The following is a 21,690-nucleotide window of genomic DNA, read 5'->3' as shown; positions in this document are numbered from 1 at the left end:
GGTTCAGCTTCATTTTCTGGGAAGGAAAAGAAGGAAGTTAAATCCGAGTGATCGAGACAAACTATCAATATAATCCTATTGTAATAAATAGAATTAATATCAAATTTAAATATTCTGATAGATATCACACTGTGCATGTACAAACATTATGTATTTGGAGAAACTGAGGAGCAGAAGTGAAGTGTTTTGGAACACATGCATGTTGCTCGGTCAATTTCCAGGCCTCTAATATTAGTCAAAGATGAGAAACTTAGCCCAGTGTTTCTAAACTATTTTGCAGTTAGTATTTGTGCAGATGAACACCCAACATCTGAAATCCCTTGGAGCATCCAACATATGGAAATAATGTGCCTGCAAGTGTTAATGTGTGATAATTTCTGAATTAAGACCTCCTACACTGAAAAGGTCACTTGAAACAAGCCTTTAGAGGCCCAGCATAGGCAGAAAGGAAGCTGCTACTGTATTTTCCACTCCATGCATCTGATGAAGTGGGTTTTAGCCCACAAAAGCTTATGCCCAAATATATTTGTTAGTCTCTAAGGTGCCACAAGGACTCCTCAGGGTTTTTGCTCAATTAGTATGTACTGTGGAATACCGTATGCTATTATCATGGTGCCCTGGTAATGCCACGTGATTCACTTTGACAGCTCATCTCTGGTACCCTCATCATTGCTGGAAAAACTATGGGCTACGGCTTAATAGAATAGAACAGGAAAAAACAGCACATTTTTACATTTTCTGAAATATTTAAACAAAATTAGAAGTGAATAAAAATTAAGATGCTTACATGAGTTACCAACAGTGAATATTTGCATGCTCAGTTTATCAGTGACCAAACAAACAGAAGATGCAATTGTAACAGATATTCCAATCCCATGCAATATCTTTGGGGACCATACTGTATTAAGTTTATGAATGGTTAATGTATCAATGTAGGCCAGGGACTGTACAGGTCTGTCTCATCTTACGCGGGGGTTCCGTTCCGCGGTTAGCGCGTAAAGCGAAAACCGCGTATAGCCAAAACCCCATTGAGTTCAATGGCGGGCGAAATCGCCCGCACTACAGGTATAGTATTAAAACAGTTTTTCTCTTTTTTTTGTTTTGTTTTTGCCGATCGCGTAAAGTTGAAATCACACATGTTAAATGCGACAGACCTGTTTGCAACTCCAGGGGGGAGGGTCACCATAGTCCTCCAGGAACCGTTCAGAAGTAAGAAATCGCATGAGCTTCTGTGGCTCAAGTACTACCTTAGGGCAGTGGTTCCCAAACTTTTACAGCCTGTGAACCCTTTTCACTAAAATGTCAAGTCTCGCGAACCCCCTCCTAAAAATGAATATTTCCAGGGATTTTCTCCTTTACCTGAGTATAAATTATAAAAGCAGTGATCTTGGAAATATAAAATTTGTTTTTATGACATGCTTATTACATACTATTTATTTTTATTTATCATTACTGTATTTTTATTACATTATGAAAACAGCAACACTCTTCCAAGATCTCACTTTCGTAGCTTGTATCACTTTGAATAAGCCTGTTATAAGACAAGGCTCATATGTTTCATCAAGGAGTATCAGAGGTGAAACAGCATGAAGATATTTAAGAAGCCAACTCAAAGAGTTCCTCCTACACAGTATTCAGGTCTTGAGCAGTCCAAACAAACAACGCACGTTACAACAAAGCTTAAACTTGTTCTTCATAATAATTTTAAAAACAATACTAGCTGCCTATTTAATTTTAAAAAGCAAAAAATATCCACCTCCCTTTCCATTTCTTATAAGGAGTCTTGAAGTTTAAATCTCCTCAGTGTGATAGATATGCTTGTTTTGATCTGCTTAGCTCTTGGAAGTCCAGGGGCTCCGGGCTGCTGGCCCTGTGCCGGGGTCCCTAGGGACAGGGACATTAGGGAATTTTTTCCCCCCGAGAACCCCCTGTAACATTTCGTGAACCCCCAGGGGTTCACGAACCCCAGTTTGGGAACCACTGCCTTAGGGGTAGTAAGATTAACAAACAATGCCAGTTGTGACTTGAACATCTACAATTCCATCATTATGCAGATACCCACTAGGAAAGAGTCTTTCAGCAGCCACAATCAGATAAGATTTTCAGCTCCTATCAGCCTAGACTAGAATTAAACTAATGACCTGCCCTAAGAATACTTATGCTTTTTAAAGTTTGATTTTCCTTGAAATTCAACATTCTAAGCTCTCAACTTGTCCATGGGAGTTAAACTTTCAAAGATCATGGCTTTTCCTCAGATACCAAAGGGAAGCATAGTAGTTTAAAGAGTCTGATTTAGGGTTAAATTTTTTACTACAGGAATAAAAACTGAGAAGAGAGTCTTCACAGCCATTAAGATAGTTAGTGCTTTATCATCCATTCACCTCCAAATAAGAGGGGTTTGCTTTCACTACAAATATTGTTTACATATTTAAATATGCTTTGCTATCTCGCTTCCTTTATTTAAGAATGTACAAAAGCTAAGTGACATCTTATTTTATTCCAATTCAACATTTCCCACACACAAGTCTGAGATATCCTAAAGGTCACTGTTTCTGTGACAGCTAATCTTGAAGTATAGAGTTCTGATGGACAATAGCTCAGATTGAAATACCAAGACACCTGAGCCCTGTTATACTAGGATGAAAAGCACTACAAAACTTTGTTACAATCTCTTATAACACCTTGCATTCTCCTCACTGCCAGCTCCAGGTATTTTACAAAAGCATTAGTTGTTCCACCTGGGATGATGATATTTAGCTTGACTATATCTGTTTAGCTGGATCTTACAAAGGTTTATCCATATCTTGGTTAAGAGTGCAGTTTCAATAATTCAGTTCCCCTAACTCTCCCTCAATTGAGTGCCCTGCGTTTGAAGTTATCTAAAAAACCCTGCTCAAACCTCTCCAGCGCATCATCAGAGATCTACAACCTATCCTGAAAGATGATCCTTTACTCTCACAGATCTTGGGAGACAGACCTGTCCTCGCTTACAGACAACCCCCGAACCTAAAGCAAATACTCACCAGCAACCACACATCACTGAACAAAACCACTAACCCAGGAACCTATCCTTGTAACAAACCCCGATGCCAACTCTGTCCACATATCTATTCCAGTGACATCATCATAGGACCTAATCACATCAGCCATACCATCAGGGGCTCGTTCACCTGCACATCTACCAATGTGATATATGCCATCATGTGCCAGCAATGCCCCTCTGCCATGTACATTGGCCAAACCGGACAGTCTCTACGCAAAAGAATTAATGGACACAAATCTGACATCAGGAATCAAAATACTCAAAAACCAGTGGGAGAACACTTTAACCTGTCTGGTCATTCAGTGACAGACCTGCGGGTGGCTATATTACAACAGAAAAACTTCAAAAACAGACTCCAACGAGAAACTGCTGAGCTAGAATTGATATGCAAACTAGACACAATCAACTCCGGTTTGAATAAAGACTGGGAATGGCTGAGCCATTACAAACATTGAATCTATCTCGCCTTGTAAAGTATTCTCACACTTGTTATCTAACTGTCTGTACTGAGCTAGCTTGATTATCACTTCAAAAGTTTGTTTTCTCTTAATTAATTGGCCTCTCAGAGGTGGTAAGACAACTCCCACCTGTTTATGCTCTCTGTCTGTGTGTGTATATATATCTCCTCAATATATGTTCCATTCTATATGCATCCGAAGAAGTGGGCTGTAGTCCACGAAAGCTTATGCTCTAATAAATTTGTTAGTCTCTAAGGTGCCACAAGTCCTCCTGTTCTTCTTTCTGTGTAGCAGAGTTGCTTTAGGATTTCAAAATAAGCGGGTACCATCACTGTTGTAAAGTGATTGGGCATGGATGCACCAAAATGACTGACAGACAACATTCCTGCATGTGGACTCCATTTTTTGCAAGGAACAGCAAGGGCTTGTCTACACTTTACAGTGCTGCAACTTTCTCACTCAGGGGTGTGAAAAAACACCCTCCTAGCACTGCAAGTTTCAGCACTGTAAAGTGCTAGTGTAGACAGTGCACTCTGATCCCAGTGCTGGTAGCTATTCCCCTGGTGGAGGTGGTTTTTCTATAGCCCTGGGAGAAAGTTCCCATTCCAATATGAAATCTAATTGGAGGACCACAAGGGAGGTACCTGAAAAGCAAATTAGCAATAGAGACCGGGCAGGGGAGCAGGATACTACCCTGACACTTTCTGGAGAACAATAAGGGCATAAATCTCTTTCACATGATAAATTACCTCCTCACCAATCTATCATTTTGCAAGATATCCTAAGGAATCACTCCGTTTTCTCATTGCAACTGTGTCACTAACAATACAGGAGACTCATGAATAGCCAGTAAAGCCAGGCTCCAGGCACCAGCCGAGCAAGCTCGTGCTTGGGGCAGCAGATTCTAAGGGGCGGCATTCCGTCCTTTTCCCCTTTTTTGGGCGCTTCACTGCTCCAGCTGCCCCACAGGTTTTTTTGGTTGTGTTTTTGGTTTTGGTTTTTTGCTTGGGGCCGCAAAAAAGCCAGAGCCGGCCCTGGCCGGTAGGCTTCCAGGTTGAGGTAAGGAAATAATAAATGCAAAACAAAACAAAAAAATTAATATGATACGGTATTCTGCCATTTTTAAAATGAAATTAATATTTTCTGCATTTTTACAGCACTCATTTAAAACACTCCATTTATCACAATCTCAATAGATCATTTCAACACTGAATCTTACCAATTCCTCACCACCTGTTTGCTGCAAGGAGCTCTTGGGAAAATAAGGGTACTTTGCACTGAAGTTTGGCTGCTGAGGAGACAATGATTGCAGAAGAGACTTAAAACCATAATAAGACTACTGAAGTGTAAACAGTTGGGAAATACAAGGAGAGAGACAGTCAAATTCGGTCTTTGAGCCCCCAAATCAAGGTTTAGGATTTCAGCATATTTGTACAGATGCAAGTCAGTCCCAAGGTAACATGTCTATCCTTGTTGTTGTTTTTGCTGCAGCAATTTTATAAATTCCAGATTAACCTCACAACACTTCATTTACAAACAAAATCCAGTATCCACTAATTGAAGATACAACAGCAGAATTAGAAGTAATCAAAGTCTCACAACTGGAATATAGCATAGAGATATCTTCCTGTAAAAGAAGCTAGCAACATTAGGTTACGTGAGCGGTCCTGACTATTCTCTGGTGGGGAGAGCTGCAGTTTGCTTGTTGCTAGAAATTGTAGCTGCAAATAAACATTGCTGATTTTTCAAGTTGCCAACATGGTGAAAGCAAGTTTAACAAGTACAGTATCACTAATTCTATGGCAGCCAGAAATACTGCAAATCACAGATTCCAGACAAGTTTTCTACATCTCTGCACTAAACATACTGATGAAGGGGACAGGTCACCCCTGCCAGAAATAAACACATTTAAGACAGTTAAGCTTGCAAAAGCCTCTTGCACTGGAAAATGTTTGTACAGTATGCTCTTTTCCAGTACCTAATACCTATATTGGGGTTCTCAAACTGGGGGTTGGGACCCCTCAGGGGGTTGCGAGGTTATTACATGGAGGGTCGCGAGGTTATTACATGGGGGGTCGCGAGGTTATTACATGGGGGGTCGCGAGGTGTCAGCCTCCACCCCAAACCCCGCTTTGCCTCCATCATTTGTAATGGTGTTAAAGATATTAAAAAAGTGTTTTTAAATTCGTAAGGGGGGGGGGGTTGCACACAGAGGATTGCTATGCGAAAGGAGTCACCAGTACAAATGTTTGAGAACCACTGACCTAAATTAACCCCATTATGCTGTTCCATGTACACACTGACTAAAGCCAAAACTGCTCATCAATAAATGTCATCTGTTGAGAGGAACAAGTGTGTGAAGTACAAATGCAAGAATTATGCATTTTTATTACTAAAGTTATCAAGAATACCCAGATGCTAGTGTGATATTAACTGAGTTCAACTAAAGTTCCAACCGTAAGGAAGACAAATGCAACACTGCAAGGGTTACAATCTGGGATTATTTTTGTTTTAATGTACAGATAGACAAGGAGAACAGTGACTGAGAAAATCACCTCACTCCCTTCCTTGTCTTTAGAATAACACACAATTACAAGAGTCCTATGCTTTGAGTCATGTGTCCAAAACCCATATAAAAATCAGAATCCAGTGAGCAGGAAATCCGCACAAGCATGGCACAGGGAATAAATCCTATCCAATCTGCTAAAGCTGCTCGTCAGTTTGGGGCAATGGGAGAGAGAGTAACACAATAAATGCTTCATGCATTTCTTGGAAATAAAGCTGACTTGTGCATTTGAAACCAGAACTGAAAAGGTGAATCTCTCTACAGCAGTTACACCAATGTACAGCTAATTCCGCACTTATTTCATAGCAGCAGGAGTAATATAGCCTTACCCTCAAAATATCTTGTGGTGATCTTGGAATCTCAAGGAAATAATCTTGTATGTGTTGACTAAATAAAAGGTGGAAGAGGCTATATCAAGTTTCAACAACTACATGGAATTTATTAACTAAAAAGTTCTCACAATATGCTGTACAAAGGGATAAACTAATCCAGCACCAAGAAAGAGGAAAGAGAAGCAGAGGAGTTTATGGAGCAGAATTTTTTCATCTGCATATTAAGATACTACCATTGGGAGTTTGTTACATTTCAGTACCAATTAGGGAGACAACTAGCTTATTTCAGCCACAAAACATGCCTCTTTAAAAGGACAAATCCCAAGCAGCATCCCTGAAAATGGGCTTTAACTTCCAGTGTCCCTTTAATAAGAACTCAACAGTCACTGACAACTAGCAGCTGTTGCACTGTGGATAAGAATACAGATTAGCAGAAAGGATGTTTTACTGTGTATTATAATACTTGTACTTAGCTGCTTTTCATTTAAGAATCTCACCTTCTTTTATAAGAAGTGCTTTTAAGTATTAACCCCATTCTACAAATGAGGAAACAGACAGAAGTTAAGTGACTTACCCATTATCACACAGATGCAGCAGCAGCGCCAAGAATAAAGCCCAGGTTGCCTGACTCCTCCAGGATACTGTCAACTGGCCAATACTTCCTCTCCCTCCACCCAAATAAAAAAAATTAAGAGGTTCTGCGTACATGAGTAGCTCTTTGTGATTGCATTTGTGCCAGCAGTTAGTTTTTGAAACCAACAAAGTATGCCAACAACGGCTCAATATCATGTACAGATATGATTCATTGGAATTGCACTACGTTGCCAATCAGTAAAAATACTAAGCACTGACAATTTGATTTCCCAAGCTTTGGCATCTATAGTTGAGAACAGAATTGAGCAGGTGATTTAACACCTGTTATGGAGAAGACAATTATTTCCTCTCTTTTAAAAAAAAAAAAAGAAAGAAAGAAAAGAAACAGGAGACCTTGAATATTTTTAAGGAGTATTTTAACAATTATGCCCCATTTGTAATAGCTGCACACCTGTTTTGAGTTTAACATAAGCCTGCGTGGGATGAACTTGTCTTGGATCCAACTTCTCTGTTTAATGATACTTTAAATGTGAGAAACAGTGTTAACCTTCAGTTATGAATATAAACTATGTACATTAAAAACTCTAATGAAAACTATTCTATGCTAACGCAACAAACATCAACATATAACTTGCATTTTACAAAATATTGGGGCTAGCTGCATCCCAAGGTATGTTTGATAGTTTACAATAACTCTGCATGTTGAACTCCTATTTGAGAGAAAATTTAAATTGAGGAGCCACAAAATTATTTATCTTGTCTGTGTAACATCCAAAGAGAAAAAATTAAATTACATTTTTCAGACTGTCCATAATGCCAAGCTTTACTTTGTTATAATTTTAATACATATCCAAAGCAACTCCACTGACGTTCCATCAGATTAAAGACGAACTAAATTTGGAATCACATTACGAACAGTAATGATGCAAACTGTGTTTCAGATCCCATGTATTTGGCCCCTTTATTAAGACAATATACCTTGGAAATTTCCAGGATGATAGAAGCCAAGGCTGGAAGGACTGGGTGCATTTGGAAAGAACTCTAATCCACAAAAAAGTACTGGGTTTCATCAATCTAACCAGAAGTCTGATCCAAACCCAAATGCTTATTTTCAAGTTCTAGATCATAAAACTTTAAATAGAAACATCCATCCTAACAGATGCAACTAATTTTCCTTCACTAGATTGTGAACCCTTTTCCAAGCAGTAATCGCTGGTGCGCGTTGGATACGTGAACTCCAGCAGGATGTTTCAGATTTAGAGTTCTGTGTCCAGTCATTGTCAGTCACATGGTTATGAATTATGCAGGGATGGAAGTGCCCAAACAAAAAGACTCAAGACATGCATCATCTGTGATTCAACTTCACACAGTAACAATTCAACTAGATTGGAGTTCTCTGGTCACTAACAAGCAGGACACATCATTAATGGGCACAGAGCACCATTCTTTCTGGCCTCTCTATGTTCTTGTTATTGAAGTAGACCCAGGGGCAGGATTGATGTAATGTTTTGTATACGGCTCAACAACTCAATGAATACATACAAGGCAAATAGAGAGACTTAAACACATTTTCAATATTACAGCCAGATATGAGAGTAGTTTTATTTAAAATTATTTTAACCAGATGCCATATTAATGTCACGATTGTGAAAACACTTACAAATTGGAGAATCTTGCTACTGAAGACTTCACTCTCCATGGCAGAAAACAGCACACCTAGTCCTCCAACACAACATTCCAGAAGATTCTATCTGCTTGCACACCAATTCTGAACATGTGCATGCGTAAACAAGTTGAAAATCTGATAAACCTCTGGATTTCTAGACACTGGCATTTGATGACAGAGCCAGGTGCAACAAGAAAACCTGTATAAAGTTCAGTCTGAAAAGCAACCAAAGCATTATCCCTCCCTTCATTTTGGGAAGAAACCCCACACTCCTTCCTATAGCACTTCTCCAGAGCTGACATGAATACTGATTTTTGGATCACTAGACAATCACTTTCACTCATGGATCCCAAACAAGGCAGTAGAGTTCAGATATATTGTGAAACTGTCATGTGCTCATCTGACATGCCACCATACATTATAATAATCTTACATTGTTCTGCTAGTCAAAACTGAGGTTAAAAAGAAGAGTTTTTCCTTAAACTTCACAAGTCAAAAATAAAGAGGCTTCCATACAAATTGTGAGAGACACAGAAGAGGATGAGACTTAACTGATGCTAAAATCTTAAGAATATAGATGTAGCATGTGAGTGGGGATTCTGAGTGACACAGATCCTTTTCTCCCACTCGTATCAGAGCATTTGTTTGGGGGAAGAACCAAGTTAGTTTGAAAACTGACTGTTACAAGCATAGCCTTGGGATATGCTGATTCTTTGCCCTGCTTACTGAGCCAAATCCCAGTAGAAGCCGGCTGATCTGTTTGTTACCACAAACTAAGTTCACAGGCCGGTGTTAGATAACCTTTCACTAAGCAAAGGAGGCATGTCTGGGGGAACACTTTAATGGAATTCCAAGCTGCAAAATGGCTTCAGTTAATGGCCCCAATTTTAGCACACTTAATTTAGTTTAACATTTTAACCCAATAATAAACATCTCCAATTCTTGTATGAATAGAAAAAATTGGTTTCTCCACCCCTTTGAATTTAGTGTCATGTAGACACACACACACACACACACACACACACACACACAAGCTTTAGAAACAGAACCCTGAGACGATTTCAGCAAGCAGTCAACAGGACAAAAAAAAAAAATATGCAGGAAGCCAATGCAAAATCCTGGCAGAGTATCACCACAAAAATCTGAACCACAAAAATGTAGCTGCTGAGCTCTGCACCAGTCCCATTCTTTCCTTAGCTACAGACAGCGAAGCACTTGAAATGCATTACTATACAGCAATTTAAACCTATGATTACACATAATGAATAGCTAGAAATAGATTGTTCCTGGGTTTGTTTTCGCTTGACTCCTAAATTGCACACGTCTTCAGAGACAATTTGGGTTTAAGATTTTTAAGAGAGCTTGTTTTTGCTCTATCAAGTGTACTTCAGAATCTGGTTTTTCAGCCTTTGGAAGACCTGCGCTTACTTTCACATGGACTCACAAAATAGGTGGATTAAAAGCTATAAGCTAAAGGGCAAGCACTGCAATATTCTCCATGGATGCAGCCATCCTTTGAAAGGCATTGAAGTCTCCCTCAATCACCCTAACCAGAATATAAGGGGGGTTCCTTCCATTCCAGAGCCCTAGAAGTCCACCCCGCCTTAGCCTCATGGGGTGACAGGGAAAGCACAGCTCTGAAAAGCTTAGAGCACCTCATTAACAGGGAAAATGGAAGCCAGGCACCAGTGTGGAGCCCGGCTAGAACTTTCCTTGTCCACTTCCTGGGCTTCATGGAGAGGGAAGATGAACCCCTTCTATGGAACAGTATCCCAAGCTGCCACACCTCACGCAGCCAGCTGGGTTGAAGGGAGGTACCCCCCCTTTCATCTCCCAGAGGCAGAACTACCCCACGATATAACAAGGACTCCAAAGAACACCTCCATAATCCCAGACCACAATGGCCAAGCATATGCTCCATAATTCATCAATTTACTTTTCTTCTTTGTACCTGACAGCTGCAGGGACCCACTTGATAGCAACAAAGAGTGGAGAACTCTGGAACCCCTATCACCTCCTATCCCTTTATGGGACAGACACCCCAGGGAAGGGACAGTTATCGCAGTTATAGATCTAGCTTACACTTGAACAATCATTTAAAAAGAACCAATAGTAACAGATAAAGGGGTAGTTGGGGACAATAAACTGCAAACCCAAGCATGACTTTTTCAAGGGGGCAATCGTTAAAGGGGCAGAGAAGTTGTAATGGAATAGGGAATTTTAAGTTGTGTGATTCAGAATTAAGTGGTTGACACTGTTAGCCTATGTAACCATATAGTATTGTTAATGTCACCCTTGTAATAAACTAAGTCAAATTTGAGGGAGGACAATCAAATTTAAACAAGACACATGAGAAAACTCTTCAGGGCACGGGACCCAACCCTGACTGGGTCTTGGTGGCCCTACTGCAATGTAACTAAGGAAGGACTGAAGGGGAACAGTATCTTGCCTTCTTCCCAAAAGCATGCGCGCCCTCACTCCTTGGCCAATTACTCTAGTTTCTACTTGTATTAGAATCCAGAATCTGAAAGATTTGATACAGATTTTTCCAAAAATCAAATTAATCACAAACACGGGACAAAGATGCAACATCAACATTAAGGATAGCCCAGGAGCACAATTCAGAGACAAATACATTTCTTACACCCAGACTACAAAAAGTCTAAATAGTGGTTTTCAACCCACAGACCCTTGAGGGTCCATTTAAATTTGTTTAGGGGTCCGCAAATGAAAAAAGGCTGAAAATCGCTGGTCTAAGTAACGAAAGACAGGAGTCAAAAAACCTGCTTCTCTAATTTCTAGTAATAATCATTTAATGATATATTCTATAGCACAGCTGTTGTTTTTAGCATTAATCAGATAATTTTCTCACTTCCTCAAGCAAAAATTATCCCTTGCTGCTAACAGCTAGAATTCCTTTCACACTAACATTCAATTTCAGAAGCATGAGCATTTACTTCAACAAGGGTGGGAGAATATATCCCACTGGTAATGAAATCTCTACTAAGCACTTTTACTGAAAAGCCAACTGGCCCTTTTAAACTGTAAAAAGGAGAGCAGAAATATGCTGGAATTACGAATTAGAGGGCAGTACATTAATTTACAGGTAGAAAGCATTACTAGCTCTGTAACAAACTGGAACATGGAAGGGAGAAAAATCTAGTACCCTGAAGAAATTCTTCTGTTCACCTCAGAAGCCACGTTATAATACATGGGGACCCAATAAAAAAACATTTGCATCATATTACCATTGATTTAAGTTAAAGTTTACTTACACATTCCTACAGAGTTTGTCATAAGCACAATTTTATTAAGTTCCTTTAGATCTGTTTTTTTTTGTTTTGTTTTTGTTTTTTTGTTGTTGTTTTTTTAAGTTCGTTCCGACATGCTTTGCCTTTGACAATGGAAAACTCTGTCCGGCTGCAGCAACTTTGAGATAATCTCTTGTTCTTCAACTAGACTTTATTAATCTTCAAAATGAAAAGACCATCCTGAGAAAAAACAACTATTTCCAGCTCAACTGTTAAGTTTCTTTCCACTGCTGCAAGAAAAAAAAACACCTCAATATCTGGTAGATTCTAAATATCTGAACCAATTAAAAACAATTTTAAACCCATAAAATATAAATCCATCCAAGTGTTCAAACTAAAGCTCTGGACAAACTGATCAGCAGGTTTCTTGCAGAGATTTTTTTTTTATAAGCTATTCAGACAGAAGAACATGGAATGACTGCAGGAGGGTTTTCACAAACTCAGCAGACTTTTGTTGGCCACACACAGGAATATCTGGACAGTCACAATACATAACAATGCACCCAGATCTTAATGGGAGATCTCCACACACACACACACACCTCAGAGCCTAAAAAGGTGGGAAGCTGAACTGTTACCTACCTCAAAATAAAAAATCTCAACGTGTGCATTTTTGCCTTTTTGTACCATATTAGAAACCAAATTCCATGCAGTGCACATTTTGGTATCTTTCATAAACTGTTGTTGAAGATTTTTTTCTTCTCACGTCTCTTAAGGACACATGCATGAACAAAGTTTTATTTCTAACTCTTAGAAGTAACATTTAAGATAACACCTACTGAAAGACTGGAAAAGTGATTCTCTGGTTTACTTACTTTGTATACAGTCAATATAAGTTACCCTAGGGTTAGTTTCTCCTGCTTGCATATAGGTCTTTCAAATAGCAACAGAAAATGAGTTAAAAATAGTGAAGTGTTATCAGATGTCAAAAATTGACCAAAGGACTTGTGAGCAGATCTAGAATCAGAAGCCATTTTAAATGATTATCCAGAAATTAATAATTCAGAGTGATAAAGAGAAACAGAAAAAGGTTTAATGAAGCGGCTGTTTTCATGTATCCTTGAATAAAATAGTAGCGGGGGGGAAAAGAATTAGTTCTACACAGTCTATTTCTTAGTCAGCTGATTCCTCATGGGAACTTTTGCTCATTTCTGCTCCAGATTTTACTCACATTTGTGATTTTAAAACAATCACAACATTCTATTGACCATAAAATATTAGCTAAAGGTTATATATGTTTCAACGTTATCTCACAATAAGCTGCTGCTGCACTTCCAAGAAAATCTAGACTTTCGTGGGTGGAAAAAAGGCGTGGGGAATTAACTAGTCTGTTTTTAGAGGGAAGCCATTTGTAATTTCAAAATTTGCTTGTGGAACCTCATCTGATAAAGAATCTTTGACAACCTTCAGATTTTTTTAGACAGTTTTACCTCCTCTTTACCAAAAGCTGCTCTCAATCCAACTGCTGTGTTTTTCAGCTTGTGACTATGGCATGATTTTCATATTTGTGCAGAAGGAAGTTTGAATTTAAAAAAAAACTAATGCTAATAGGAAAAAAAATCATGTTCAAAATTAAACAGGCTACACATGAACTACAAGATGTTGACATTCAAGAGGAAATTGTGCTAGCCACACCTTGCCATCCAGTCATGGAGCTTATTGCAAATAGTCAACTATTTCAACAGGGGACAATATTTTTGTCACCAAGACTCAGAAGCCTTGTGTGAATTGGTTGCTTGGTACAGAGACTGTATAATCATTGTATAACAAACAAAACATGACTACTAGCAATGGTATTTGCACAACTCTAATGTAGTCATCTGTCACTCATCTTGGTATCAGTGTGTTTTCCTATAAGATATATACTTAAGGGCTAATACTTTTTACAATTGCTACTTTGAAATGTGTATGTGTTATCAGTAGGGTTAATTTTACTTGTTTTGTGGTAAAAAAAAAAAAAAAAAAAAAAAAAAAGGGAAGATCACCAGAAAATATGCTTTACAAGCTTATTATTCCTTCACAATATTTCCTTGAGAATTTTCTGAAGCAAGGTGACTGGGCAACAAAATGGCAGAACTTTGATAAGTGTGAAGTAATGCACATTGGAAAACATAATCCCAGCTATATTTACAAAATGATAGGGTCTAAATTAGCTGTTACCACTCAAGAAAGAGTTCTTGGAGTCATGGTGGACAGTTCTCTGAAAACATATAATGTGCAGCGGCAGTCAAAAAGGTAACAGAATGTTAGGAACCGCTAGGAAAGGGATAGATAAGACTGCAAATATAATGTTACTATATAAATCTCTGGTATTCCCACACATTGAATACCGGGTGAAATGCTGGTCACCCCATCTCAAAAAAGATACATTAGAACTAGAAAAGATGCAGAGAAGGGTAACTAAAATTATTAGGGATATGGAACAGCTTCCATCTGAGGAGGAATTAAAAAGACTGGGATTGTTCATGTTAGAAAATGGGAGGATATGGTAGAGGACTATAAAATCATGAATGGCGTAGAGAAAGTGAACTGGGAAGTGTTATTTACCCCTTCACAGAACACAAGAAGCAGGGGTCACCCAGTGAAATGAATAGGCAGCAGGTTTAAAAACAAACATAAGGAAGTACTTCTTCACACAACACACAGTCAACATGTGGAATCATTGCCAGGAGATGCTGAGAAGTTCTAAACTATAACAAGATTCAAAAAAGAATTAGAGTAACTCATGGAAGATATGCCCAGCAATGGCTATTAGCCAAGATTCATGTTATTGGTAAGATATTTAAGTTTTGGTCCATGGGACAACTCCATGCTTTCAGATGCTGGGAGTGGACAACAGAGGATGAATCACTCAATGATTGCCCTGTTCTGTTAATTTCTTTTAAAGCATCTGACATTGGCCACTGTCCGAAGACAGGATACCGGACCAGAGGGACCATTGGTCTGACCATTCTCATGTTCTTATGGCTAAGCTCGCCCCTGGAATATTAGCATTTTATCTTACCAATCACATGAATAGTAAGTCACTTCAAAATAGATTTTCCAAAGTTCTCCATACTGGAAAGGCGAATATGCTATAAGATACTGCACAATCGTGCCCAGCCTGATTAGGTGGTCACATCCACCAGAGTATAAGTATACTGCTTTGGATAAAAATGTATTAACACACTGAATCCTATTTCCAGAATCACATTCTGCATAGGAGAGCGGTATCTTACAGCCAGTAAGACAACAGGTCCCTTCAAAAAGGCTTAGAACCAACCATTGCCATTGGTGCAAGACATCCCTTGTCAAGATATCTACCATCTTGACCTAAGAGGAAAGCATCTAAGAGCACTGCAACACATCTGGTAACTATAATATTAGTTCTCTTCCTCCAAGGAAGCTGAAGTTTGCTAACAGTAGTTTAGAGCACCCATGTAATGATTCTCCATCTTGCCACCTCAAGATAGTAGCCTTGTCAAAAGAGAGATTCATTTGCTAAGAGAAAAAGTATTGCACACCGGTCTGTTTTCCAAGTTAACAGTAAGCGAGCTAGCCAGATTCCTCTTAGATCTTTGTCGAGCAAGACCTAGAGGCACAGAGACTTATGCACATGTTTAACTCTTTGCTGACAAATGTTTTTCCAAAAGTGATAGAATCAAAACCCACTGACTTCTTTATTTGGAGACCACTGTGCTAGGAGTAATTCAGTCATCAGGGGGCACTATCAGGTACTTTAAACCCAAAATGTGATTTTACAAAAAACACACACACACCAGAAGTGTTGGCAACGACAGCTAGCTCAGTCGGCAGAGCATCAGGCTCTTAATTTGAGGGGCCACGATTCTAACCCGTCTGGGCAGCCAGCTTTTTATTAAAAATAGTCCTGCCTTGAGTGCAGGAGACTGGACCAAATGACCTCTTGAGGTCCCTTCCTGTCCTACACTTCTATGATTTTAAGTGTTTTTTTTTAAATGAAGAGAGATAGTAGTTTGGGAAGTAAGAAGTCCCTATGGTGTTTGCAATGCAAGCATTTCCATACTGTGGTAGTGCATGAAAAAGTAAAACTGAAATCTATTATTACTGCTAGAGCTTAGTGAAAGAGTAAACAGCATAAATATTTTCTAAATCACACAAAATTGGCTTGATGTCTCACAAGAAAAAGACAAACACCACCAAAGAGCAGGTCATATAAAATCTAAGTTTGACTAGTGCAGGGCATAAAAGGACAAGGAAGGGGGGCAGGAAAGGCAAACAAGAACTGTAATAATCAGTTACTTAGTAATGGACATACACATATTGAAGGAGACATTAAAAATGCAAGTTTGAAATTTTATTTTACTTTCAGCCTGACAGTTGCCTTTTTAAGCTTTTCATTCTGACATGTTACAAAAAAAGACTTTCCAAGGGGACTCAGGATGTTAACACTTAGCACTTATCTACACAATTTTTGTACTGCTTTAACTTCCTCAGTTTAGAAACAGATCTAGTTAAAGCAGTAAGACCCACTAGTGTGGATGCAGTTGTACTGGTATAAAGGGGATTAGATCACAAGCAGCTACATTGGCATAAGCACTTTTATACAAGTATAACTGCATCCAGACTTTAACTTCACCAATTTCTAAACACAAAGTTAAAGCAGTGCAAAACTGTGCGCAGACTATACGGTGGCCTTTTCCTCCAGAGGAAATCACCGTTCATCTATTTAAAAAAAAGAAAAGTAGCACTAGACACTGATGACACAACCCACACCCTAGGGATAACTTTCTTAAATGAAACATGGCTGAATACATATTCTCCCAAGTGTCACCATCCATCTTCTTAGTACAGAGAATGAAAACAAAAACAAGCCCATGGCATAATGTGACTACTATTGCACACAAAAAATACAGCCCAACTTCCCTTTAATCAAATCAAATTTTGACATCAACTCCTGTCACAGCACTAAGCTTCCATTGACATTTCTAAAGGCCTATTACCCCGGTTTAAAAATATGTTATCAAACAGGAGGGTAGTTTCATAGTGTACAGACATCCACATCACAACCAGTATAACTGGTACGATTTATTGGGAGTTGAGAATTGAATAGATAAGACTGGGTTACTCAGATATGAGCCCTTAAGGGAAAAAAAAAGTTGCCTTGCCAAATGAGAGATGGCCCTGGAATAAAAGCCATCAACTACTTTTCAGCATTGCATTTGAGTTCCCACCCCACAGTAGTCATACTACTGAAAGCCACTAATAGAAACCAGTTGGAACTGGGATTTCCCAGATTATTTTATTTTCATGGTTCACACAGCTAGATGCAAGGAAATATCAGGAGTGGAAGGGTATTTTTAAAAGTAGTCAAAGAAAGATCGCATCTGTCACATCTACAAGTGATTTTCTTGTGTTGTTTCCAATTTAAGCCAACAACTTTAAAATAGAGGAAAATATATCATTTTAGCCATTTTCCAGCTTCAATGGTCTATTCAACATGACACATAGGGACAAACTAGAGCAACCCCAAAAGATACATTCATGCATCATACACCTTCCAAATGTAAACTTTTTTTTAGACAAGTAATTTGCAAGGACATAACCATAAATGTAACAAACTAACAGCTTATAAGGAACACAATGTTCTCATCCATGCAGAGCATTGCAATCAGAATGTGCTGTATGCCACATGGCCCTGGCTGTCTCACAAAAGGGTTGTCTGAATTTGCCCTCCTACAAAACCAAACTGCCAGAGAGACCCCATTTAAGCCAAAAAAGCAACAGAATTTAGCAGCGGTTGCCCAGGTCTGTCCTTCAGGATGCCCTGGGCACTCACTGCATATAGAAATCTGTCTCCAGGATCCCAGCTACCGACTTTTACTGGCCTCCCACCCTCAGTGCACATAGACTTGTGTCTGTATGTCTAGTGTATTTAGACATGTTTAATTTTGCCTAAAAATCTCCCAAGGCTTAACAAAAATTGAAGATGAATGTAAATTTTTCAAGCTGTATGTGTTTGGGGTGTTTTTTTTTTTTAAACATTTCAATGAAACAGCTTTTGTTTGGCTGCAAACCTTTCCCTGCAGTGTTTGCAACCCAAGTCTTGCAGCACTGAGCTCATTCACAAGAGCCAGCAAGTGAAATTGACTATGAAAGTGATTAACCGGTTCTCATCTCCCAAGCTAAATTTAGGGCTAATTAGGTAAACCAACAGGAATAGTAGATCGCTTCCCTCTCCGAGGACGGTTTTTTGTTTGTTTGTTTGTTTTTAAATCTATTACGCTTACAATGCTCCTTTTGAGACAGAGATGTACAGAAAGCTTGAAAGTGGGCCTTCAACCTCCAAAGGGCCTGCAGATTTTCCCACCCTCCCCCAGGAAAGTCAACCAGGTTGGTGGGAGGGACATATTCTCTCGAGGAGGGTCCCCCAAGTTTTCCAAATCTATCGGCCGCCTCTCCGTAGACAGGAAGTCGGGGGGAAGGGAAGCCACGTTCCCGCATGGGTCTGAGATTCCTCAGCCTAGCGCCCCCTTCCTCACCCTGGGACGGCTGCCCTGAGGGGTCCCCCAAGCCTTCTCCTTCCATCAACTCCCCCATGGACGGGGGGCGCCCCCCATTTCCCGACTTCCTCTCAGGCCTCTCCCCCGCCCCCCGACTCCCCTCCGCACTCACTTTCTCTTGTACTCGTCCCTCTCCCGCTTGACTTTGGCCAGCACGTTGTAGAGGGCCCGGATCTCGGGGGTGATGGTGTCGATCTGCACCCCAACGCCGTCCGGGTGGACCCAGGAGACGCCGGGCCCCTGCAGGGTCTCCAGGCCGCCGCCGCCGGTGCGGCGCACCTGGGTGTAGCTCCAGATGGTGCCGGGCAGGCGGCCGTAGTGCTGCGGCGGGGAGGCGGCGGCGGCGGCGGGGCCGGGCGGCGGGGCGCCGTGCCCGGGAGCCGGGGGGCCCGGGTCCGTCTGCACGGCCTGGTCCCGGGAGAAGGTCTTGTAGCGGAAGCGGCGGTCGCGCTCGCTCTGCTGCGCCTGCAGCTGCTTCTCCAGCAGCCGGTTGCGCCGCTCCAGCTCGTGCACCTTGGCCAGGAAGCAGCGGAACCGCACGTTCAGCCCCTTCAGCAGGTGGATGTTGGAGCCCAGGTCGTTCCGCAGCGCCGCGGTCACCGGCGGGGAGGCCGCCGCGGGGCTGCCGGGGCCCAAGGCGCCGGGGGCCGGGCCGGCGGCGAAGGCTCGCGCCATCTCGCCGAAGAGGAGCGAGTTCATCATCCTCCCGGCCGGGCGCGCTCGCAGCAGCGAGGGGGGCGGGGGAGAGACGGGGGGCGGGTATTTACCCGGCTCGCGGGGGGAAGGCCACCGGAAGTGGCGGTTAGACGGGGGAGGGGGGAGGGAGGCTATGGCTGAGGTAAAAGCCGCCCAGGGTCGAGTCCCTCCCGCAGTCCGGCTGTCTCCAAGCGAGGGGGGCGCCCGGCCTCGGCTACTCGCTCCTGCGCCAGCCGCCACTGCCGCATCGAGCGCCGCTGCCCGGCCACTGACTGACTGACTGGGGCCGGCGACGCGGGGCGGGACTCGGCATCGGCCCCCGCGCGAGACACCGCCCCGCCCCCTTTCCACCGTAGCCCCGCCCTCTTCCTCTTCTGCCGTATACACAATGCCCGGCTGGCTCCGCCCACCCGCACGCCCCGGCCAACGCCGTCTTTTCCGACACGGCCCCGCCCCTAGAGTGGTAGCCCCGCCCACACGCGATGGCTCCTCCCCTCCCCGTGCCTTTTCATGTGCGCGCGCTAACTGTCTCCCACTTCCCTGCTCCAGGGGCACGTCCCAGCTGGCTGCTTCCTGGAGCGCGATGGCTTGAGCCGGGTTTCCCCGGGATCCCGTGGGGAAGCTGCACTGTAACCCCCTGCCCACAGCGTAGGCTGCGCATGGCCGGGGTACACAGCCGGTTGGGGTTCACAAGGGGCAACCAGCCCCTGCTTTAAAGAGGAGGGTCCAGAACTAAGGCGTTCCCATTGGTTCTGCTTCTGAACAGCTGGGGGGAACACTGACCATGCCCTTGATCCCATTCAAGCCTGACATCCATTGAGGAAGCCATCAGTGAGGAACCATCAAACACCCCTGCCCCAGGAGACCTCTAGCCTGCTGAGCACCCACTATCACTCTTGGCTAGAAAGATGTTACAATGATTTCCCTACCTACAGGGGCTGCCCTTATAGTTGGCTAGGGGCACATCTCCACCCCATGTGGAAGTGGGGATCAGGCCACTACGTTCCTCCCACTCAAAGGTGGCTGATGTGAATCCCAGGGGAATCAGGGATGCTGGAACAATTTGTTCAGTGGGGATGCTGAGAGCCATTGAACCAAACTGCCTCAATCACTAATTAAATACGAGAGAGGGGGCTGAGCAACCTAGGTATTGTGAAGCCTGCATGGGATTCAGGCCCTTGAAAAGCCTCTTGTTTTCCTTGTGCTTTCCTGCCCTGCTTGTAAGGTTCACTAGAAACAGTTAGAGTTTCCCTGGCAGATGTAAACAGAGCTTCAATAACTAGGCTTTGATTCTGCCTAGTGCATAATTAAAATCCAGGCAGCCTATTCTTCTAGCTGCAAAAACTGGCCTTGCTTATGAAATAAACATTTCCCCCATTATTTGCCTTCTGCAGTGCCAGCATGCAGTTGTATTAGTAATTGTCTCCCTTGTGCTTGGTCTTATGCTATAAGAATGCTTAACAGGACATGGATTTTTTTAGGGTACTTCATTGTTACAATTTTGAAATAGGAGGAGTGTTTGGAATTATCACACACTAATATATTCTAATAATACACACTGAATTACTATTTATTGCTTTAATTTAGTCCCAGTATTTGCTGTTTTGTGGCATTGCCTTCCGGACCCAATTTTGGAGTTGACATTAGGGCGCACCTGCCTAGATTAACAATAGGAATGGCATGTTTGCTTTCAAATTGGCCACTGACATGATCCTGTTCCCAATAAAGTTAATGGGACCTTTTGCCTCTGAGGCCAGAAAAATGCTTCGTGCTGCAAATAGGCCGCATTGGGAGTTGCCAGTGGTCAGGAGGCATTCAGCATTTCACATAATCATGCCCCGGAAGGGTTGGTTTACATAAGTCACATAATAGGACTGTGGTCTATGAAAGATTTATCATACTTCTCTATTTAAGTGTTAGACTTGTTACAATTATTTAATTAATAAGATTAGATTATATAATGACATATTTAGTTAATATTTGTATAATACTTTGAGAGTGGGAAGCCTTATTTGCCAACTAATATTGATATTATACTATTACAATTATGTTATTATTAAATAAACATTCCCTACGGCTGCAGATCTGTTATCTCCAGATGATCATCTGAGCTGCTCAAAAATCAGAGGGATATTGTTTATACATATAGTACCATAGGTGTGCATGACACTTTACAGGAAAATAAAAACCTTAGGAGCCAAGTTTTGATTTCACACTAGTGTCAATTTGGATTTATTTAATTAACTTTAACAGAGTTAGCAATCTTAATCCAGATTTACTCCATTGTAAATAAAAGCCGATTTTTAGCTTGGTTTACCTATTTATTTTTACTTCATTTAAGACAAATTTGGTGGCAATATTAATATTTTTATTCAGCTTCTTGTTTATGAAAAATATATTGCACTAAAGAACTACGTATATAAATTATAGTTTCTTTATGTGATAGGAAAGGTATGTTTCAAATATTACACTTTCAAAAGCTCTTAAACAAAATATTTTCTTT

The 21,690-nt window shown here is 41.3% G+C and overlaps 1 protein-coding gene across 2 annotated transcripts in view; it reads right to left on the bottom strand.

Annotated features, from left to right (window-relative positions):
• The window catches only part of IFFO2 (intermediate filament family orphan 2), a 52,590-nt gene extending 33,054 nt beyond the window's left edge, over positions 1–19,536 (bottom strand). The window contains exon 1 of one of the 2 annotated variants that reach the window (XM_065575280.1): positions 18,604–19,536. In XM_065575280.1, coding sequence (XP_065431352.1) covers positions 18,604–19,193 — 590 coding nt within the window. In that variant the 5' untranslated portion in view covers positions 19,194–19,536. The remainder of the gene's footprint in view (positions 1–18,603) is intronic. The other variant, XM_042852820.2, reaches the window with a different exon arrangement.
• Positions 19,537–21,690: the final 2,154 nt, after the last annotated feature.

This window comes from Chrysemys picta, chromosome 21 (genome assembly GCF_011386835.1).
Source record: "Chrysemys picta bellii isolate R12L10 chromosome 21, ASM1138683v2, whole genome shotgun sequence".
Classification (NCBI taxonomy): Eukaryota; Metazoa; Chordata; order Testudines; family Emydidae; genus Chrysemys; species Chrysemys picta.
The sequence above is the reverse complement of the archived record's forward strand: the minus strand, read 5'-3'. Positions and strand labels throughout refer to the sequence as shown.